This window comes from Rhodamnia argentea, chromosome 2, assembly GCF_020921035.1.
Source record: "Rhodamnia argentea isolate NSW1041297 chromosome 2, ASM2092103v1, whole genome shotgun sequence".
NCBI lineage: Eukaryota > Viridiplantae > Streptophyta > Magnoliopsida > Myrtales > Myrtaceae > Rhodamnia > Rhodamnia argentea.
Window position 1 is genome coordinate 35,226,489 of NC_063151.1, and position 16,587 is coordinate 35,243,075.

Sequence of the window (16,587 nt, forward strand, 5' to 3'; positions counted from 1 at the left end):
TAGTTACCCTCTCGAGGAGACTCATTGTAAGATAAAACCTTATCGAGGGAAAAATAATAAAAAAGCAACGAGGAATTTCAACAAACGTACCCTAACAATAGATCGAACCATAAAAACAGGCCATAGCTAAAGAATGACCGGAGACGTGTAGGTTACAATTTCCTTTTCAAACGGGTTCATAACAAGTGGTCTCGAGTAACATTCGTTTAACAAAATCCGTACGAATAATTCCCAATCCAATCATCTCAAAATCCTAGGGCGGGATCCAACCAATTAAGGCTTCGAATTAATCTACAAATCCCACAGATTTCATGAGTAATCTCACTTAGAGATCAAATTTGGTTAGCCGGTCTTGAGTGGTTCTTGCGGGAATGGGTCCGGTTCCCGACTCCTTGGAATGAATCATATCGATCGGATAGGACCGGATCGAACCGACGTAACCGATCCGGAGTATATATTTTTCTATTTGTTTGTAGCGTAAACCATAAAAAAAATTAAAGACAAAGATTGATCGAGCAGTACCTCCCGAGTTGCTTGTGAATCTATTTCAGCTTTTTTTTTTTCATAGCGAAACCACAACAAAAAATAATAGCACCATTGATTCCCAAGACAACCCATGAATCGAACAAGGACCATCGTTGGTTTGGTTCCGGGGCGGACGGGATTGATTTTTCCGTTCCATAGACCGGGAACCTACCATATCCGGTCGAGTTCTCGGTTTCAAGTTGAAAACGGATCCTCTTTGGAACCGATCACCTCTATTAGTTACCCTCTTGAGGAGACTCATCATAAGATAAAACCTTATCGAGGGAAAAACAGTAAAAAAGCAACGAGGAATTTCAACAAATGTACCCTAACAATAGATTGAACCATAAGAACAGGCCGTAGCTAAAGAATGTTCGAAGACGTGTAAGTTACAATTTCCTTCTCAAATAGGTTCATAACAAGTGGTCTCGAGTAACATTCGATTAACAAAATTCGCACGAATAATTCCCAATCCGATCATCTCAAAATCCTAGGGATGGATCCAACCAATCAAGGCTCCGAATTAATCTACAAATCCCACAGATTTCACGAGTAATCTCACTTAGAGATTGAGGTTTCGCACACGGAATGTGGTTTTTTTTTAAAGTCAATTGATTATGGGGATAAGCATGAAGCCCCGAGCCCGAATCCAAGTCAAATAAAAACGAAGGAAGGACACCAAAACTGCTGGCGACTCCCACTGCGCCCACAGCCCCAACTCAAAACCGGAAACCGGTTTTCCCTCTAAAGCTGCATTTTTTCTTTTTTAAATTTCCATTTTTCTTTTTCAGATGCGAAGACTTCCCGAAAACCGGGAGCTCTCGAATTCCTTTTTTTTAATATTTGGAATATAATGGCGAAACTGACAGCTGGAGGTGAGGCCCACATGGGAGGGAGGAGGAGGGATGACGTCGTCTTTTTCTTGTTTCTATGTATGTGGCGATTCGACCGCAGTCTGACACCTGAACGTGCCTGCCACGCGCTCTCCGCTTCAGGGCTCTTGATTTCTGGGCCCACTTTTGCATGGCGACCTCGTCTCCCCTCCCTTTCTCCCACACGCTCGGTCACCTGTCGTGCTGTGTTGTAAATTACGTTTCTGACCTCGTATCACCACTTTTACTGCGCGTTTGGCCTTATTGATAGACGGAGATTCTTCTTTGCAAAGTACATTTCATTCGTCGTTAAACTTTTGATGTGTTTAATATTATTCACAACTTTTTTAAATATTTTCGTATAATTTAGAAACTATATTGAACATATTGACCTAATACCCAAAAAAACTCCAACTTTAACATTTGTGACAATTATATTAAAAAAAATTTTGTCTCATAAAAAACCTCAAACTTTTACTTTTGCTCCAATTCCACCTGTCTAATACCCAAAAAAATCCTCAACTTTAGCATCTATCCCAATTATATTTAATTTTTTTTATGACCGAGGTGTCCGGACCAGGTTGCGTGCACTTCGACTATTCCTCGTGGGAAACTAGCGTAATAACTTGCCGCCATGGCCCCCCACTTAAATCACAAGTACTCAGGTGGGGAATCGAACCCGGGACCGGTGCGCCTAATCACACAATCCCAAGTGCGTCCTAACCAATTGAGCCACCCATGGGTGGGTTATATTTAATTTTTTTTATCTCATAAAAAATAAAAAACTTTTACTTTTATCTCAATTCTATCACCTCAACCTTTCGTTCATAATCATCGTTAGTTAATCCTACGTTGTTCGAATTTTCTCGTCAAACTTACCAATGAATTTTCGAAATTTAGAAATAGTAAGTTTTAGGGATGACGAGATTTTAGATAGTTCGTCCGAATATCTCTATGTTTAGCCGTTCTTTTGGTCGTTCAGTATAGAAAAGAATACGAAACACGCCGGTTTGAGTAACTATATATCTCCCGGCAATATGTAGAGGAAGCAAACAACTGAAAAGAAGTTCGAGGTTTTTTCATGTCGGTTTCTTTGAGGTGTAATTTATTAATGACATGAAAATGCCATGTAAGATTAACTAATAGTGATTATTGAAGGAAGGCTAACGGTGGCAGAATTGAGACAAAAGTAACAATTGAAGTTTTTTATGAGACAAAAAATATTTTGTATATAATATGAGACATATGCTAAATTTGAGGGTTTTTTTGGTAGTAGGTTGGCGGAATTGGGCAAAAGTAAATGTTTGGAGTAAAATTTGGACAAAAGTAAAAGTTGGAGGCTTTTTATGAGACAAAAAAAAAGTTTCGGATATAATTATCACAAATGTTAAAGTTGAAGTATTTTTGGATATAGGGCCAACATTTATAAATAATTAATGGATTGCATTAAACAATTAAAAGACCAAGGACGATATTGAAAATTAGGCCAAAGGTTAGAAATAACATTGCACATTGGATTAAAGTTCATAAATTATTTGTACTATTATCCTCATTGGTAATTAAAGGAAAGTTCAGAGAACGACGAATTTACAATGTCTACTACCCAGAGGCGATAAAGACATGGAACCCTAAGTTAACATGTATTAGACAAAAAAGGTCAGATCCTCTATTTGGGGGGCCGAAAATATCACCAAATCCACTTCATGTAGGAAGAGTTCAGAATGTATGTCATCGACAAGTTGAAGAAACGTGTAGGGCAAAAGAAGGATTTCTAATTAGGAGATTAATATCGAGTTTCTCGGAGCGGGTTGGTTTTGGGATCCCATCCGAATGCCTCATAGCCTCGGAGAGCCACTTTCTTATTCTTGCTAGGTTCGAGACTCTCAGGACCTATTTGGTAACACTCCAAATTTTCTGATTCAATGTTCTTTTGTTCCCAAAACAGAAAAAAAAAATATTTATTAGATAACGTCAGTTAATTTTTTTGCTTTCTCGAATTGATGAGTGGCCGGAAAATAGATTTGGAACAAAATAAGATATAAAAAAAAGTAGTTCTTTTTTCCCAAGAATAAAAAAAGAAGCAATGTCAGTTTAGAAAAATAAGCTTAATGTAATTTAATGATCGTCTTTACAATTATGAGTCCGCCGCCGCTGGCCGCCGATTGCTGGTCCCCAATCGTCGCCATCGCCAACATTTTCATAATTAAATTAAAAAAAAATAGAAATAGATACAAAACTCATTGATGTTCTTTTTCTATTTCGGAAATAGAATTTTTGTGTAATTATCAAACTCGTTCTTTTAATTAGAAACTGTTCTCGAGAACAGAATTAAAAAAAAAATCTCTATTTAGAAATTATGTTTGAAAACATAATTGTTACTAAGGGTGCGCATGAAAACACTTCAAAAATTGCATTTCTCCGTCAGAAACCCATCCGGCGGAGAAATGTATTTGATAAAAACCCGATTGAAGTAGAAATCCGTTTGGTAAAAAAATTAACTTATGGTAGGATTTTTCACTTATGGTAAGATTTTTCACTTCTAATAGGATTTTTGGCCAATTTTGAGAAGTAAAAATTTGACTTCTTGACTCTAGAATCACTTGTTGGACCACACCCGCTTCCGCCGACCACCGTTACTATGACTGCCGGCCGCCGACCACCGCCCGCCACCACCGCCGATCGCGATCGCCGCCACGGCCTCTGCCGACCATCGTTACTGTGACTGTTGGCCGCCGACCACAGCAGCTGCCGCCACCGCCGACCGCCGCAGACCAACGCCGACCATCGCCATCGTCGACTATCACCGCCGAAGATTTTGTTAATAATGCTTCAAAATGAGAAATATTCAACCGTCATCAAACGAATTTTTTCGATCAGAAGTCAATCTGGAGCAGAAGTAGAAAAATCAACTTCTACTTTTGAGAAAAAGTAGAGAAATCAATTTTTGATTAGAAGTTGATTTCTTGTGGAGAAGTGTTTTCATGCGCAACCCAAATAAGCCATTGATTGCGGATCCGATTCATGCACGGGTCCCAACAGCGTTAGTCGCACGCGCCTGAGTCGTCGAGTGGTATTGGGTCAATAATTGGATGACGTCCCCTTCCCCAAGTTTCCTTGAACGGGCAAAAAAACCAGAATCCACATAGCACCACAAAGAAAACCACAACACTAGGACTTCCCCCGTGCTCATCCCCTCCTTCTCACGCCTTAGTCCTAATCCGAAAACATAGTAGGAGGAAAAAAAAAAAAACAACGGCCGTGTTTTTTTGTTTTTTTATTATTCTTTTTTTTTTGGTCGAATTATTATTTGATATATATATATATATATATATATTAATTTATACTTTCTCTTCCCAGTTAAATACCCTCATGCCTCCCATACCTTGGCAGAAACTCTGAGACTCCCACTTGGCCTCTCCTTCTCCTGCTTCCTTGAGGCTAACCGTGTTTGTACTCTGTCTGACAAAGAAAGTGGAGGACGAAGAAGAAGAAGAAGAAGAAGAAGGACGATGAGGATGAGTTGCAACGGATGCAGAGTGCTGCGCAAGGGCTGCGGCGACAACTGCAGCATCAGGCCTTGCCTGCAGTGGATCAAGTCCCCCGCCTCCCAAGCCCACGCCACCGTCTTCCTTGCCAAGTTCTACGGCCGCGCCGGCCTCATGAACCTCATCAACGCCGGCCCCGAACCCCTCCGCCCAGGTACCGTCCCTCTTTCTTGTTCTTGTTCTTTTTCCTTTCTTTTTTTGTTAGTTTCGAACTGAAAACCTAATCTCTTTTGAAGCTGAAAGGATAGATTTTTTTCCTTTTTTTGGCTTTCGAAGCATGGGAAAAGCTGAAAAATCTCGACTTTGACTCGCGTTGGTTTTGGGTTTTTCAGCGATTTTCCGATCCTTGCTATACGAGGCCTGCGGCCGGATCCTGAACCCAATTTACGGGTCGGTCGGGCTGCTCTGGGACGGAAGCTGGCAGCTCTGCCATGCCGCCACGGAAGCCGTCCTCAGCGGCATGCCGATCACGCCGATCGCCTCAGCCTCCGAGGCCGTCGCACCGCCCCTCAAGGCCTACGACATCCGGCATGTCCCGAGGGAGGAGAACCCCGCCGCCGCGGCGATGATGGCAACTGCTGCAGGTGAGGTCAACGGGGCCAGGCCGAACCGGTCTGGTCGATTCAAGCGACCTGGAGCCAGGACGAAGGCTCACCAGCACCCGCCGCCGACGGCGACGGTCGAGTGCTGCAACGTAGAGTCGAACAAGTCGCTGAGCCACGAGTCGTCGCTGAGCCACCAGTCGGAGCTGGGGACCGAGAATGCAGAGGGCGGCGGCGACGACAGCAAGGAGACGGAGAGCAACAGCATGGTGTCGGCGGAGACCACGACGACAGTGGCCAAGCCCTCTCAGCCGGTCAAAGCAGAGCCGGTGCCGGAGAGCGAAGTGGGGCTCGAGCTGACGCTAGGGGCGAAGCCAGTCTCACGTGAGAGCCGCGTGATCCCGGTGAAGAAGAGAAGGTTCGAGCAGAGAGACGGAGCGTGCAGGATGGAGTTGGGGCTTTGACTTGACTCCCAAGTTTTCCTTTCCTTGTTTTTCGCTGACGGCTCTGAGAATTCGGTAGAAGAGTTTTATATAGATTTCTTCTTCAATAAGCTTTTGGGTTTGGGTTCGGTACAAAAGTTATGGAACCAATTTTTTCTTCTTTCTTTTTTCCCATTTTTGTGGGTAGTTTCAGCTTTTTTAGGAATGAATATATCATCAGGTCTTCTCTTTTACCCAGAAGTAAATATCGTGCGCAAGTGCTTCAACTGTCGTCGTTGTCGAATGGTCCTTGCACACGTCAAAGCACATTCCAAAATCATGTGCTGTCACATGGAGGTGTGAACCTTGAAGCCGAGCCGATGGGTTCAGGATGGCCCGACCGACCTCGTGAACGTATCTGCATTGCCTTTCTAGGTTCGATGCTGTGAACCGTGTTGCCAAGCCGATGGACGTGTGCTGTGGTTCGTGCATTGTCATTGTATGCTCGTCGGCTACACATGCTCGCCGTTTCAAACCCAGTTCTCCTCAGCTCGACATTAGACTCGGATGGAGTTAAGTTAGGTGCCACTGATCATTGATGACATTAATGGGGTCGGAGAAGTCGAACTCGGGGTTAATCAGGAAAGGAGACGGTCATAGGCAAAGAAGGCGATCAGATCAAATCCTAGGAGGAGAATGAAGCATTGTGATTCATGAACCGAGGTGGTAGGAAACATGTGACTGACCATGCCCGCGCAGGTGACGGCAGCTGAAAATGAACTGTCCTCATTACCGTCAAAAGCTGCAAACGGAAATCCCAAATCCAGTTACAAGTCAAAAGTGCTCACTCACATGGACAAGTCTGTCAAATTCTCGGATGGACTTGCGCCTGCACGTCAATTATCAGACCCGCCCTGGTGCGCTGAGCTAATCACAATCATAGATTCCATCAATTTTAGGTGCATCTTACAAAATTTTAGCGATTTTTCCGCATGAGACCTCAATACATGTTCCGTCAAACCTTCTTTTTCTTTTACGTTAAATGGCTCCCGATATTGGTTGGCCTTGCTCTCCCTCCTGTCATTTCAGGCAAAATTAGCAGTCTCCCTCGTTCAACAGGGGAGAGGTGGTATCTATATGCTTAACCATCTAAGTTTAGCTCACTTAAAACGTTTCCGAGACAGATGCTCTTAAAAAGAACAGGGGTCGGTGATCTCCCTCAAAGCTTAGATGTCGGTTATCCGTAGGTAATAGGAAGAATTCGCGATGTAATCGAAGCGGAAAATCCAACATATGTACTGTGTAGGACAACGACATAAGAACAATAGACGTATGTTTCTGTTGATTTCTTCTGCATCTAGTTTTTCCTCTTTGCATCGGTATCAATCTCTAGTTTTCTGTTCTAGCTGACAAAGTTATACATATGCAACAGCGTTTAGATCGTCTAGAAGTTTTCCTTGTGGAATTGGAAGCGAGTTGATGAATCTAGACTAAGTTCTTGACAAAGCTTCCTCAGGGGTTTGGTGAGCGTCGAGCTCCCGCAATAGAAAACACCTGCGGGAAAATTACTACCGACATGTTAGACATGAATACATACAATGTTCTAGTTTCAACGGTTAGAAAATTGCAGGTTCGTGTTTCAAACTGACTAGAACAACCAGATCGGGTGCCGTTATGTTGACATGTTCATCGGACGCAATGTCGTACCTATACGAGATGACTCGTGCCGCGTTGCCATTTCAGAGAACACCTTTCTCCAATTAGGCCTCGCAAAGTGAGTTTTTATCTGTCGAACGGGCAACGTTAAAGGACAGCCTAAACAGGTGTATGTGCTGTGAATGTTTCTTTGTTTTACTTTTGGGTGACTAATTGAGAGTTACCCGACTTTCCGAGAAGATGTCGACGCCGTTCTTTGCATGCTGCAACTTTTGAACCATGGAAATGAGTGCTGATCTTGCATCTCCTTCCGCGTACACAGAAGTCAAGTAGTTGTGCATCTCTATCATATTCTACAACAATCACCAATAGCCAAAGTGAGATTTTAGTCGAACAACTATAAAAATGGAGGGATTCATCACACTTAGTAGTTTCGGAAATGGCAAACCGACATGATCATCGCTTTCTGCAATATCATCCATGACGCCCTTAAACCACTCGAACGAGCCTTGTTCCCTCGTAACCCAGTAAAAGTATACTCTTTTAGGACCTTTTCTTGCCTCGGATGATTGACCGTCATCCGAATCCTGCATCAGTAAGTTTCGACAAATGCTCATGCTAGTCGAATTCTGAATTTGCGTGCATGCGTGCGTGCGTGCGTGTTTTTTCTCTCCTTGTACTTACAACTTGGAGCTTATTTAACTTGACGTAATTCAGGATATCTTTTATGATGCTGATGAAAGGAGTAGCTCCGATGCCGAGACCAATGAGTAGGAGGATGTCGTACTTCTTGTAGTCCTGAGCCGGAGCACCAAATGGTCCCTTGATGAAAATCTTCGGAAACCTTCGTCCGACAATGAATATCTATTTGAGCGAAAACATTTGCATGGAAGGCATGACGGAATTTAGGGAGAATTTTCACTCACTTCTGTTGTAATTCTTCCAAGTTGTGGGATGCTCTCGTGGCCATCTTCTTTAGACCTCCCTTGCCTGGTTTTGTACTTGGCTCACAAACCTGCAAATTTCTCATTGAAGGAGATGAACACTGAGTTCGATGCTCGACGTAAAAAATGCAGTGATTTTCTTTTGAGTATCTTTCCACTAGAATACATAGGTCGCGCAATCGATACACAAACGAGAAAATAAATAGAAAACATACCTTGGCGAATCTGTTCCTGAGCTCTGTAGTCCAATCGCCCAAGGCTCGCATGTGAACACTCAAGAAGGCATCTCCCGGTGCGGAAGTAATGGAGAACGGATGCCTGTCGAAAGTGAAAACAGGGACGGGTTTCAGCAGTGAAGTCATAGTGGCCTGACAAGTAAGTAGGTTTCAGCGATATGTTCTATACACCATTCGAAGTTCGATATATCGGGGCATTTGACGAAAAGGTACATTCCGCTCTTGTACTTGAAACCTGGAGGCTTGCTCATGTACAATGCAAGGACGTTTCCAGAATAAACAATGGCCTGAAAAATGTTCCAAGCCGAGCATGAATTTAACCGTAGCACTAGGATTTGTGTAAAACGGAAAGGAACGTGGAAGACAGCAGTTCGGTCAAGCGAGGGATACCTTAATGACATCAACTTGATGTTTGAGTTCAGAAGCGGATGTTAATGCTCTCTCGCTTGAATAGAGTAGGATTGGGATCATCACGTACATCCATGACTGCATAAAGTCCAAAGGCATGTGTTTTCAGATGAATGGCGGTACTACTGGAGAAGTCAGGCCTCCTGAATGGCCGGTGAACAGAATAAGGAATTAGACCATTGTATACTTACCGTTCTCGTGTACCAAGGCCGACTGATCACGAGGAAGTAGCCGTGAAGTATGAAGAAGACATAGGCAAGAGCTAGCAAATGATGCGCGTACCAGAAGGCGTTAAATCCTGCTAAATGATGGAGCTCCCATGGTAGCTTGATGACGTTTCTTCTGAACCAATGAGTCGCCAGTGTGAAAGAGAAGGCCATCATCACGAACATGACAATCCCAGTGATGCTGGACATGTTACTGACCAAATCGATGTAATGAGGTTGCCTATAATTGAAGCTCGGGCCGAGAATTTCCATGAATTGTGGTTCCGGGCATGAGGTTATCCTAGGGAAGTTGCACAAAAAATGCATTGCCATGTGAACGATAGATCCTACAGCTATGGCCAGCGCGATTATCTTGTGGAAGTTTATGTTGTCGTCGAATGGTATGAAGGTACCGAGGAAGGACGACCGCAGCTTCGTGAGGGTTCTTCTGCAGACGGGGAGGAGGACGAGAGCCATGTTGAGATTGAGCGTCTCGGCAGAGCCCTTGGCGAAGCAAAGACAGTAGCCCGTGATGTTAAAGGCGGGGCTCTGCCTTGTTTTGTTGAACTTCCAATGGAACAGGATCAAGTTTACGACCAGCCACAGCCCGACAACCCATATGCGCCTCCAATTCTCATGGATTCTTTCAATGTTCTTATGCACGAGCCGACCCACCGGGTTTCTGTATCCTTTGGGGATCATGGTTTTGGTCAGGGTTTGAGACTTCCCTGTCATCTTGTTCCCTTCATCGGAGTTCACCATTTCTTTCAGTAGAGTTTCTAGTTGCCACATCTGAAATGCAAAGAAGCCGATAAACAACAACATGGGAGGGACATGAACTCGAACTCGAACAGGACATGGAGGGCTAACTGACTCGGTACCTCGATGTATCCTTGATGGTCGGGATCGAGTCTTTCCATGATCAAGGATGCATAAGATGTTGCTTGCTGCTGGAGATTCGACAGCCTATTCGAGGTGGCGCTCAACACTATCACCTTTGAAAAATTTACAGTCCATGACAAAAGAAAATCGGAAGGATAGTCTAGACAAGAGATTCATAAGTCTCCTTTTGCCTCACCTCTTTTACCTCATCCTCAGTTAGCCTTCCATCACCATTCTTGTCACACCTGCAGCATTCGTCGTGAAACTTCATCACGTCTATTACCAGCAACGCAATGCGCTCTTTAGGTTGCGAACAAAAAGATGAGTTGGATAAGAGTTGCTTTACATATCGAAGAATATCTGCAGTCGGGATTCGAGATCTCGATTAGTCAAGTCTTCCCAAAACTGTCTCAATTGGTATTTTGATAATCCATTCTCGACGTTCATTCTCCTCCGTCTTGATAAGGCGTCGAATAACTCTCCTGCAAATTCCTTGGAGTCTCCCATTCCTTCCAAGCAGAATAAAACAGTGTCACTTTTCAATCAAATTGTGCAATTATTTCTTTCGAAAATCATGATTCTGATAGCAGCAAAACTTTCTAAGGATCAACCAATGCAGACTCCAAATTGGTCCCTCGAGAGTTGGCCGTTCGTCGCGTGTTGATTGAAACGCTTCTCGATCGATCTCCAGGCATCCGCTTCCTTCCCGGTCACCGTCCTGTCGAGAAACCTCAAGCTCATGAGGCCTCGAGAGGCACTGGATGTTGTCCTTTCCATCCTAGGGATGCCGCCGTGCGATGCATTCCTCTTCCGTGTCGTGCTCATTTTCCGGCTCAACGGTAATGGTATCTCATTAGGACATGGCGGGGCCGAGCTCTCCTTGTTTTCCACCATCCTGTCGATCTCAATGCTCTCAAGACACCATCTAGAGGAACTTTCATTAGGGTCATCATGAACCCTCATTGGAACTATGAACAATTTGTGGTTTTGGATGTATTGCCTCACGGGATTTAAAAAAAACTGGGAAAAGTATGAGGATGAAAGATAGAAAAGAGATGTAAAGATGATAAGTTTCAGAAGAGGAAGAGGAAGAGGAAGAAGAAGAGGCAGGTTAGAAGGGGAAAGCCTAAAGATAGGAAATGAAACAAGAACAATCATAACCAGCACATACACCACATCTACCTAGAATTACAATGCAAGAACAGCTTTTTGTTCCTAGATTCTTATTGATAACCGTACTTGAATATATGCTATCGCACAATGTAACTGAAAAGCAAACCAATTTTTAAGATTCTCGTAAAATCAACCGAAAAAAAAAATTATGCTTTACCAAAGTAAAATACATAGAAATTGCTAAATTATGATGCCTTTTACTTGAAAAAAAAAAGTTAGGGAAAATTATCAGAAAAGTCCTAAACTTTTTGAACTTTTGCCTATTCAGTCTTAAAATTTTAAGTTTTGTCGATTTAGTCCTAAATATTTTTTTAAAATATTATCAAAAAATTATCCACATCATCGCAAACAGTGCCACGTAGGATGGCCAGCGTTTACGTCGGCGATTTCTGGCAAATATGACTGAATTAACAAAAGGTGAAAAGGTTTAGGAATGAATCGGCAAACTTAAAAGGTTTAAAACAGAATTGCTAAAAGTATAAAAGGTTTGTGACTTTTTTGATATTTTTTCTGAAAAAATTAACTTACCAAATAACCCGCGTTTGTGTGGGAACTTATTCGTGTGTAGTTTTCATCATCTTAAGTTATATAAATATACGTATATATATTAAATATATAATGCAAATCATATGTTTTTTCTTTTAAATGTTTGAAAATATATGTTTTCACTTTCAAAGATTCATGTACACAAAGTAGAGTAAAAAATTTAACAGTATAAATTAAGTGAACTTTATGTCAAAGCTATTGCAATTCAAGTAAATACAAGTTGATGGTATGATTTTTACAAAATGACAATTGTAAGACTCCGGTTGTGTGAGAACATATCTTATGATTATTATGGAAAATTGTATAAAAGCCCGCTCAATTACGTTTCTAAGCGCAAAAAAGAAAATGCAGCATTAGTGTCATTATGGCATTCTTCACTTACAACACTTCTGCTCTATAAATCAAATTGTGGCTAAAAATTGATGTTTCTACTTATGTTTTTGAGCAGAAGTTGATTTTTCTACTTCTAGAGAGAAGTAATTTTTTTTTATTTCTTCAAATGGCTCCAAAATTACTTCTGGAGCAAAAAAATGCTCCAGAAGTAGAACAATAAAGTTACGTAATCAAATGAATTTTGACTTCAGAATTTGTGTTACTAAACGGATTTCTACTCTAAAAGCACTCTTACAGCAGAGATTCTACTCCAGAAGTGTTGTAATACGTGCCCGTTACTTATCAATCTTTCTTTTTTGCTAATAAATTAGTGTTTTAATCAAATAATATGTATGCAAATCTCAACATATAAGCATAAAATGGAAACAAAACCGAAAAGAACGAAATCGAAAGTTGGAATTCAGTAACTAAAAACCCATTGTAGTTTTAGATGAATTTGCAATTATCATCAGCCTTTTGTCGATAGAACTTCTTGCTAAAACATCAGTGGTTTTGGTTAATAAAAAAGATAAAAAAAATCATTATCAAACCAGTAGAAGATAACAAAACAAAAATCACAAATTGGAACTTGGGTAATTAAAAGGGAGAAAAGAAACGCAACCAAAATTTAAATATCTAATATACCTGATTTTCGTAAAAAAAAAAATATTATACACTTACCTAAAATTACAAAATTAAATTAAAATATTGTTATGTACATGAATCTTAACCTAATTCACGGAGTCACAGTGTTTTATGTTTTTATGCTACGCACGCAATCATCCATACAAATCTCTCCAACTTTTGTGAAACTCAGCTGCCATAAAAAGGTAAATTAACGACTCTTGTACATATCCAAGAAAAATGCTCAATGTTTAAGCTCCGTTTATTTGCAGAAATGAATGATTTGAAAAATATTTTTCTAAAAAATGATTATTTATATCGTTTTAAATAATTAATTCATAAATATATTTTTATTTACTATAACCTACGGACATGGAGGTGTTAGTTTCTTTAAAAAATTGCGATTTAAATTTTCAAAGTACTTATATTTTGTTTTAAGCTAATCTAGTAAATATGTTAATAGTGTTCATGTCCAAACTTGCATATGTTGTGCAACAAAAACTTTACCTTTGGTGCTCTACCACTTAAGTTATTGTTAGCAAAAAAAAAAAAATGCAATATTTTTACATATAATCTGTGTGAGATTGTAATAGGTTTCTATACTTTTCTGCAGACTTATTAGATTGTTTTTTTTTTTTCACTTTAACATGAATTACCGTTTGGTTGATTTTGCAACATACGTAGATATCTACTTTTAGATGTTGAACATATATCGTCTCCCATAACAAAGAAAAGGCCTCTCTATTGATCGAAATTCACATTGATTATATTTGTCTAACCAAACTCTTGTGCATTGCTCGGGTTCGGAAAATATATTAGATAAATGGATTAATACCATGAAAAATCCTAAACCGGTATACCTATGACAAATTTACCTAAAACTAACTTTTGAATATCAAAAACCCCATTAGCTCAAAAAAATATCAAAAACCCCAAATTAGTACATCTATGACAAATTTACCATTGGTTAGTTTTTGTTAAATTGTCTTGTCAAATTGCTGAGGTGGACGAGTGACGACCTAAATTTCTACCAGAATTGAATTAACGAGCGGATTGATCAATGTCGATGTTAAGTTAATGGTAATTGTATTTTGGTGATTTTAGTTATTGCGAGGTGTTTATCGGACTTCGGCAAGCGATGGGTGCCTTACAAAATTAGATTTGATGGACCGTTATCTGTGGATAGTTGTTTTGGTCTTCGATAAAATAATTTGTGCCGAAAGTGGATTGGTGTGCGAAGGCCCAATCGATTCCCCATGAACCCCATTGACTTAGCCCCACTATAAAAGGCCCTAAGTCTCTGTCTCTCTTCATTTTTGAGGGACCACTTCTTTCAAGACTTCCTCAAGCTCTCCTCTCTCCCTCTCTCTCGGTTTTCTCTCATACCCACGCCCTCCTCTTGCCCGACCTCATTTCGAGGGCAACGGCGGCGACACCTTGAGTCTTCAAGCCTTCGATGATAGCCCCTCGACGCCCGCTCATCTTTTCTCCTCTTCGGTCCCTCTTGTGAACCGGCCAAGGAAGAAAGGACGGCCCAAGCTCGTTTTGGTATCATTTTGATCTCCGTTTTCTTCATACTTCAATTTAAGGCAAGTATTCCTCCAGCCTTACTACTAGACGGTTTAATTATCGTTCAATCTTGCGCAAAATGGCAACTTGAAAATGGGTATGTCAATGGAGTATTTCGTTTGCATGGCAAGGCAAACATCCTTGCACATTGATTCCGCTTATTAATCTAGACTTAGTGGACCGTGGTTACCTAGAATCCAATGGTTGATTGGTCTGATTTTCATCGAATTGAGAGGAATTGGAGTTGCCTGGGTGAGGCTAGTGGCCGTGAGCATATTGATGGGTTTAATGCCTAATCTAGTCTTGCTTGTCAACTTCCCCCTTTTAATTGTAATTATGTGATTTTGGCTAATCTGAATTTAAGGATGTATCGTGTTGTTTGTTGTTGATTGGGTATGGACTAGTGATTTTGGCTTCTTGAGAGTTTGGCCGTGGATTGTGTTTTGAGCATGTATGGTTTGGAGTGGCTTGCTTGTTAGTTGTGCCTAAAGAAATGATTCATGGGATGGTTTAGTCGTTTATTTAGATGTCTTACTTGTTGAGTTTGGGTTCATTCCTTAGTTGTCAACCCCTTTTCGGATACCAGGTATCGGCGGCTATTGGATGATAGTCATGGTGATGGAGCATGTTGATAATTGTAGTTGAGAGTAGTGGATACCCTTTTTATTTCTCCTAGTGTATTCTTTGTTTTGTTTAAAGGATGATGTAAATAACTAACTATAACGATATATATATATATATATATATATATATATATATATATATATATATATAAAATCAGTTGTTTGTACTATCGGATTATCGTACCAATTGCGGTGCTGTTAGTAAAACCCTAAGAGATCATACCTTTTTAGGCATGCCTACCTTGCTCCGTGTTTACACTTGTAAGATAAGCCTCGTTGTTTGGTATTACCTTTCGCATGTGCCCTCTATTATGTATCTAATATCATAGTAAAGCGGAGCGCCATTAGCAAGCTGGTGGCGGGACCGGGAGGTCGCTACGGGATGGCACGTGGTAGTTGATTGATATATCAATTTGGGATTTTTACCATCCGTTTGTCACATGTATACCAATTAAAAATTTTCCATAGCCGATATCGGATTAGCATACTTGATTCTTAGTTCGGGCTTGTCTTCGCTTCCTTTTTTGGTATCAGAGCCAATTATCGTCAACTTAAGTTAAGATTATGATTCTAGATTATGACCTGTGAAGAAGAGAAGAACACATACCTCTAATGGAATCCTCTGATATTTCTTCCCCAATACGACTTACATCTCAAGTCTCGCTAGCTCTTCCACCTGAACTTTGCAAATTGATTGTTTCTAAAATTGACTATCTCTATGAGATAACATATTCTGAAGACAGTAAGATTTCAGAAACCCAGCTCCCCCTCATAAACCCCTATTCCACTTTTTCTAAACCCTCTTCTTTATCTCCTATCGGATCCATAAAGCACCTCATCGGACATACTTCTCGTGCTGTAAAGGAATATGTCCGATCCTCCAAATTTGACTAGCATCGTATTTTGGCAACCTAGCAAGAACAGTTCGTGACATTACTGATTCCTCCGGAGTTTCCACTCCAATGGATCTAGCAATGTTTTACTCACCTTCATTTTGGAGCTATTCGTCTTGCTATATCCTTTCATGGCCGAAAATGCTTACCCGTTGTAGCAAGGATTGCTCTTTTGGATACTTGATTCTTGGACTACCAACACGCCTGTATTGGTATAGTCCAAACTACCTTGAATGTTGGCACTGTATTTGTCACATTATTCCCAAATTTCAACACGGCTCTTCCTGATTCGAGCCTACTTTCAGCCCTTAAAGTTTAGATATAGATCACAAGAGCACTTTAGACTCCTAATTCTTTGGTAGCTACCCTTCATTACCATATGGTCTATAGGGTTTAGAATCATGCTATTGATTTAAACCTCCACACTTTAGATGAAGCCTTGATCATCTCAATAGACCATGATCAAACTTCCCGTGTTCATGTTCCCAGACAAATCCCCAAAGACCAGCTTGTTAAGCTTCTCCCAAATAGTTGGGTAACCAACTACGA

At 40.9% G+C, this 16,587-nt stretch overlaps 2 protein-coding genes across 2 annotated transcripts; one reads left to right on the forward strand and one right to left on the reverse strand.

Annotated features, from left to right (window-relative positions):
• The first annotated feature begins 4,816 nt into the window (after positions 1-4,816).
• Positions 4,817-6,193, forward strand: LOC115739979 (LOB domain-containing protein 40-like). The gene is made up of 2 exons (XM_030673303.2): positions 4,817-5,096; positions 5,275-6,193. Exons 1-2 carry the CDS (start codon positions 4,907-4,909, stop codon positions 5,946-5,948), a joined length of 864 nt encoding a protein of 287 aa, XP_030529163.1. The 5' UTR covers positions 4,817-4,906; the 3' UTR covers positions 5,949-6,193.
• Positions 6,194-7,294: 1,101 nt separating this feature from the next.
• On the reverse strand, positions 7,295-11,323 carry LOC115737717 (putative respiratory burst oxidase homolog protein H). The gene is made up of 14 exons (XM_030670010.2): positions 10,850-11,323; positions 10,585-10,747; positions 10,435-10,483; positions 10,238-10,351; positions 9,342-10,148; positions 9,133-9,228; positions 8,914-9,029; positions 8,722-8,824; positions 8,489-8,577; positions 8,247-8,406; positions 8,015-8,149; positions 7,787-7,915; positions 7,614-7,692; positions 7,295-7,460 (listed from the first exon to the last, which is right to left on the reverse strand). The coding sequence occupies exons 1-14, from the start codon at positions 11,199-11,201 to the stop codon at positions 7,351-7,353; spliced, it is 2,502 nt and encodes an 833-aa protein (XP_030525870.1). The 5' UTR covers positions 11,202-11,323; the 3' UTR covers positions 7,295-7,350.
• Positions 11,324-16,587: the final 5,264 nt, after the last annotated feature.

Excerpts from the sequence above, each read along its gene's own strand:
- LOC115739979 (XM_030673303.2), top strand. The coding sequence starts at position 4,907 with ATGAGGATGAGTTGCAACGGATGCAGAGTGCTGCGCAAGGGCTGCGGC. Across the intron at positions 5,097-5,274 it reads CCCCGAACCCCTCCGCCCAG|CGATTTTCCGATCCTTGCTA; the intron begins GTACCGTCCCTC and ends TGGGTTTTTCAG.
- LOC115737717 (XM_030670010.2), bottom strand. The coding sequence starts at position 11,201 with ATGAGGGTTCATGATGACCCTAATGAAAGTTCCTCTAGATGGTGTCTT. Across the intron at positions 10,352-10,434 it reads CTGAGGATGAGGTAAAAGAG|GTGATAGTGTTGAGCGCCAC; the intron begins GTGAGGCAAAAG and ends AATTTTTCAAAG. Across the intron at positions 7,461-7,613 it reads GCACGAGTCATCTCGTATAG|GTGTTTTCTATTGCGGGAGC; the intron begins GTACGACATTGC and ends ATTTTCCCGCAG.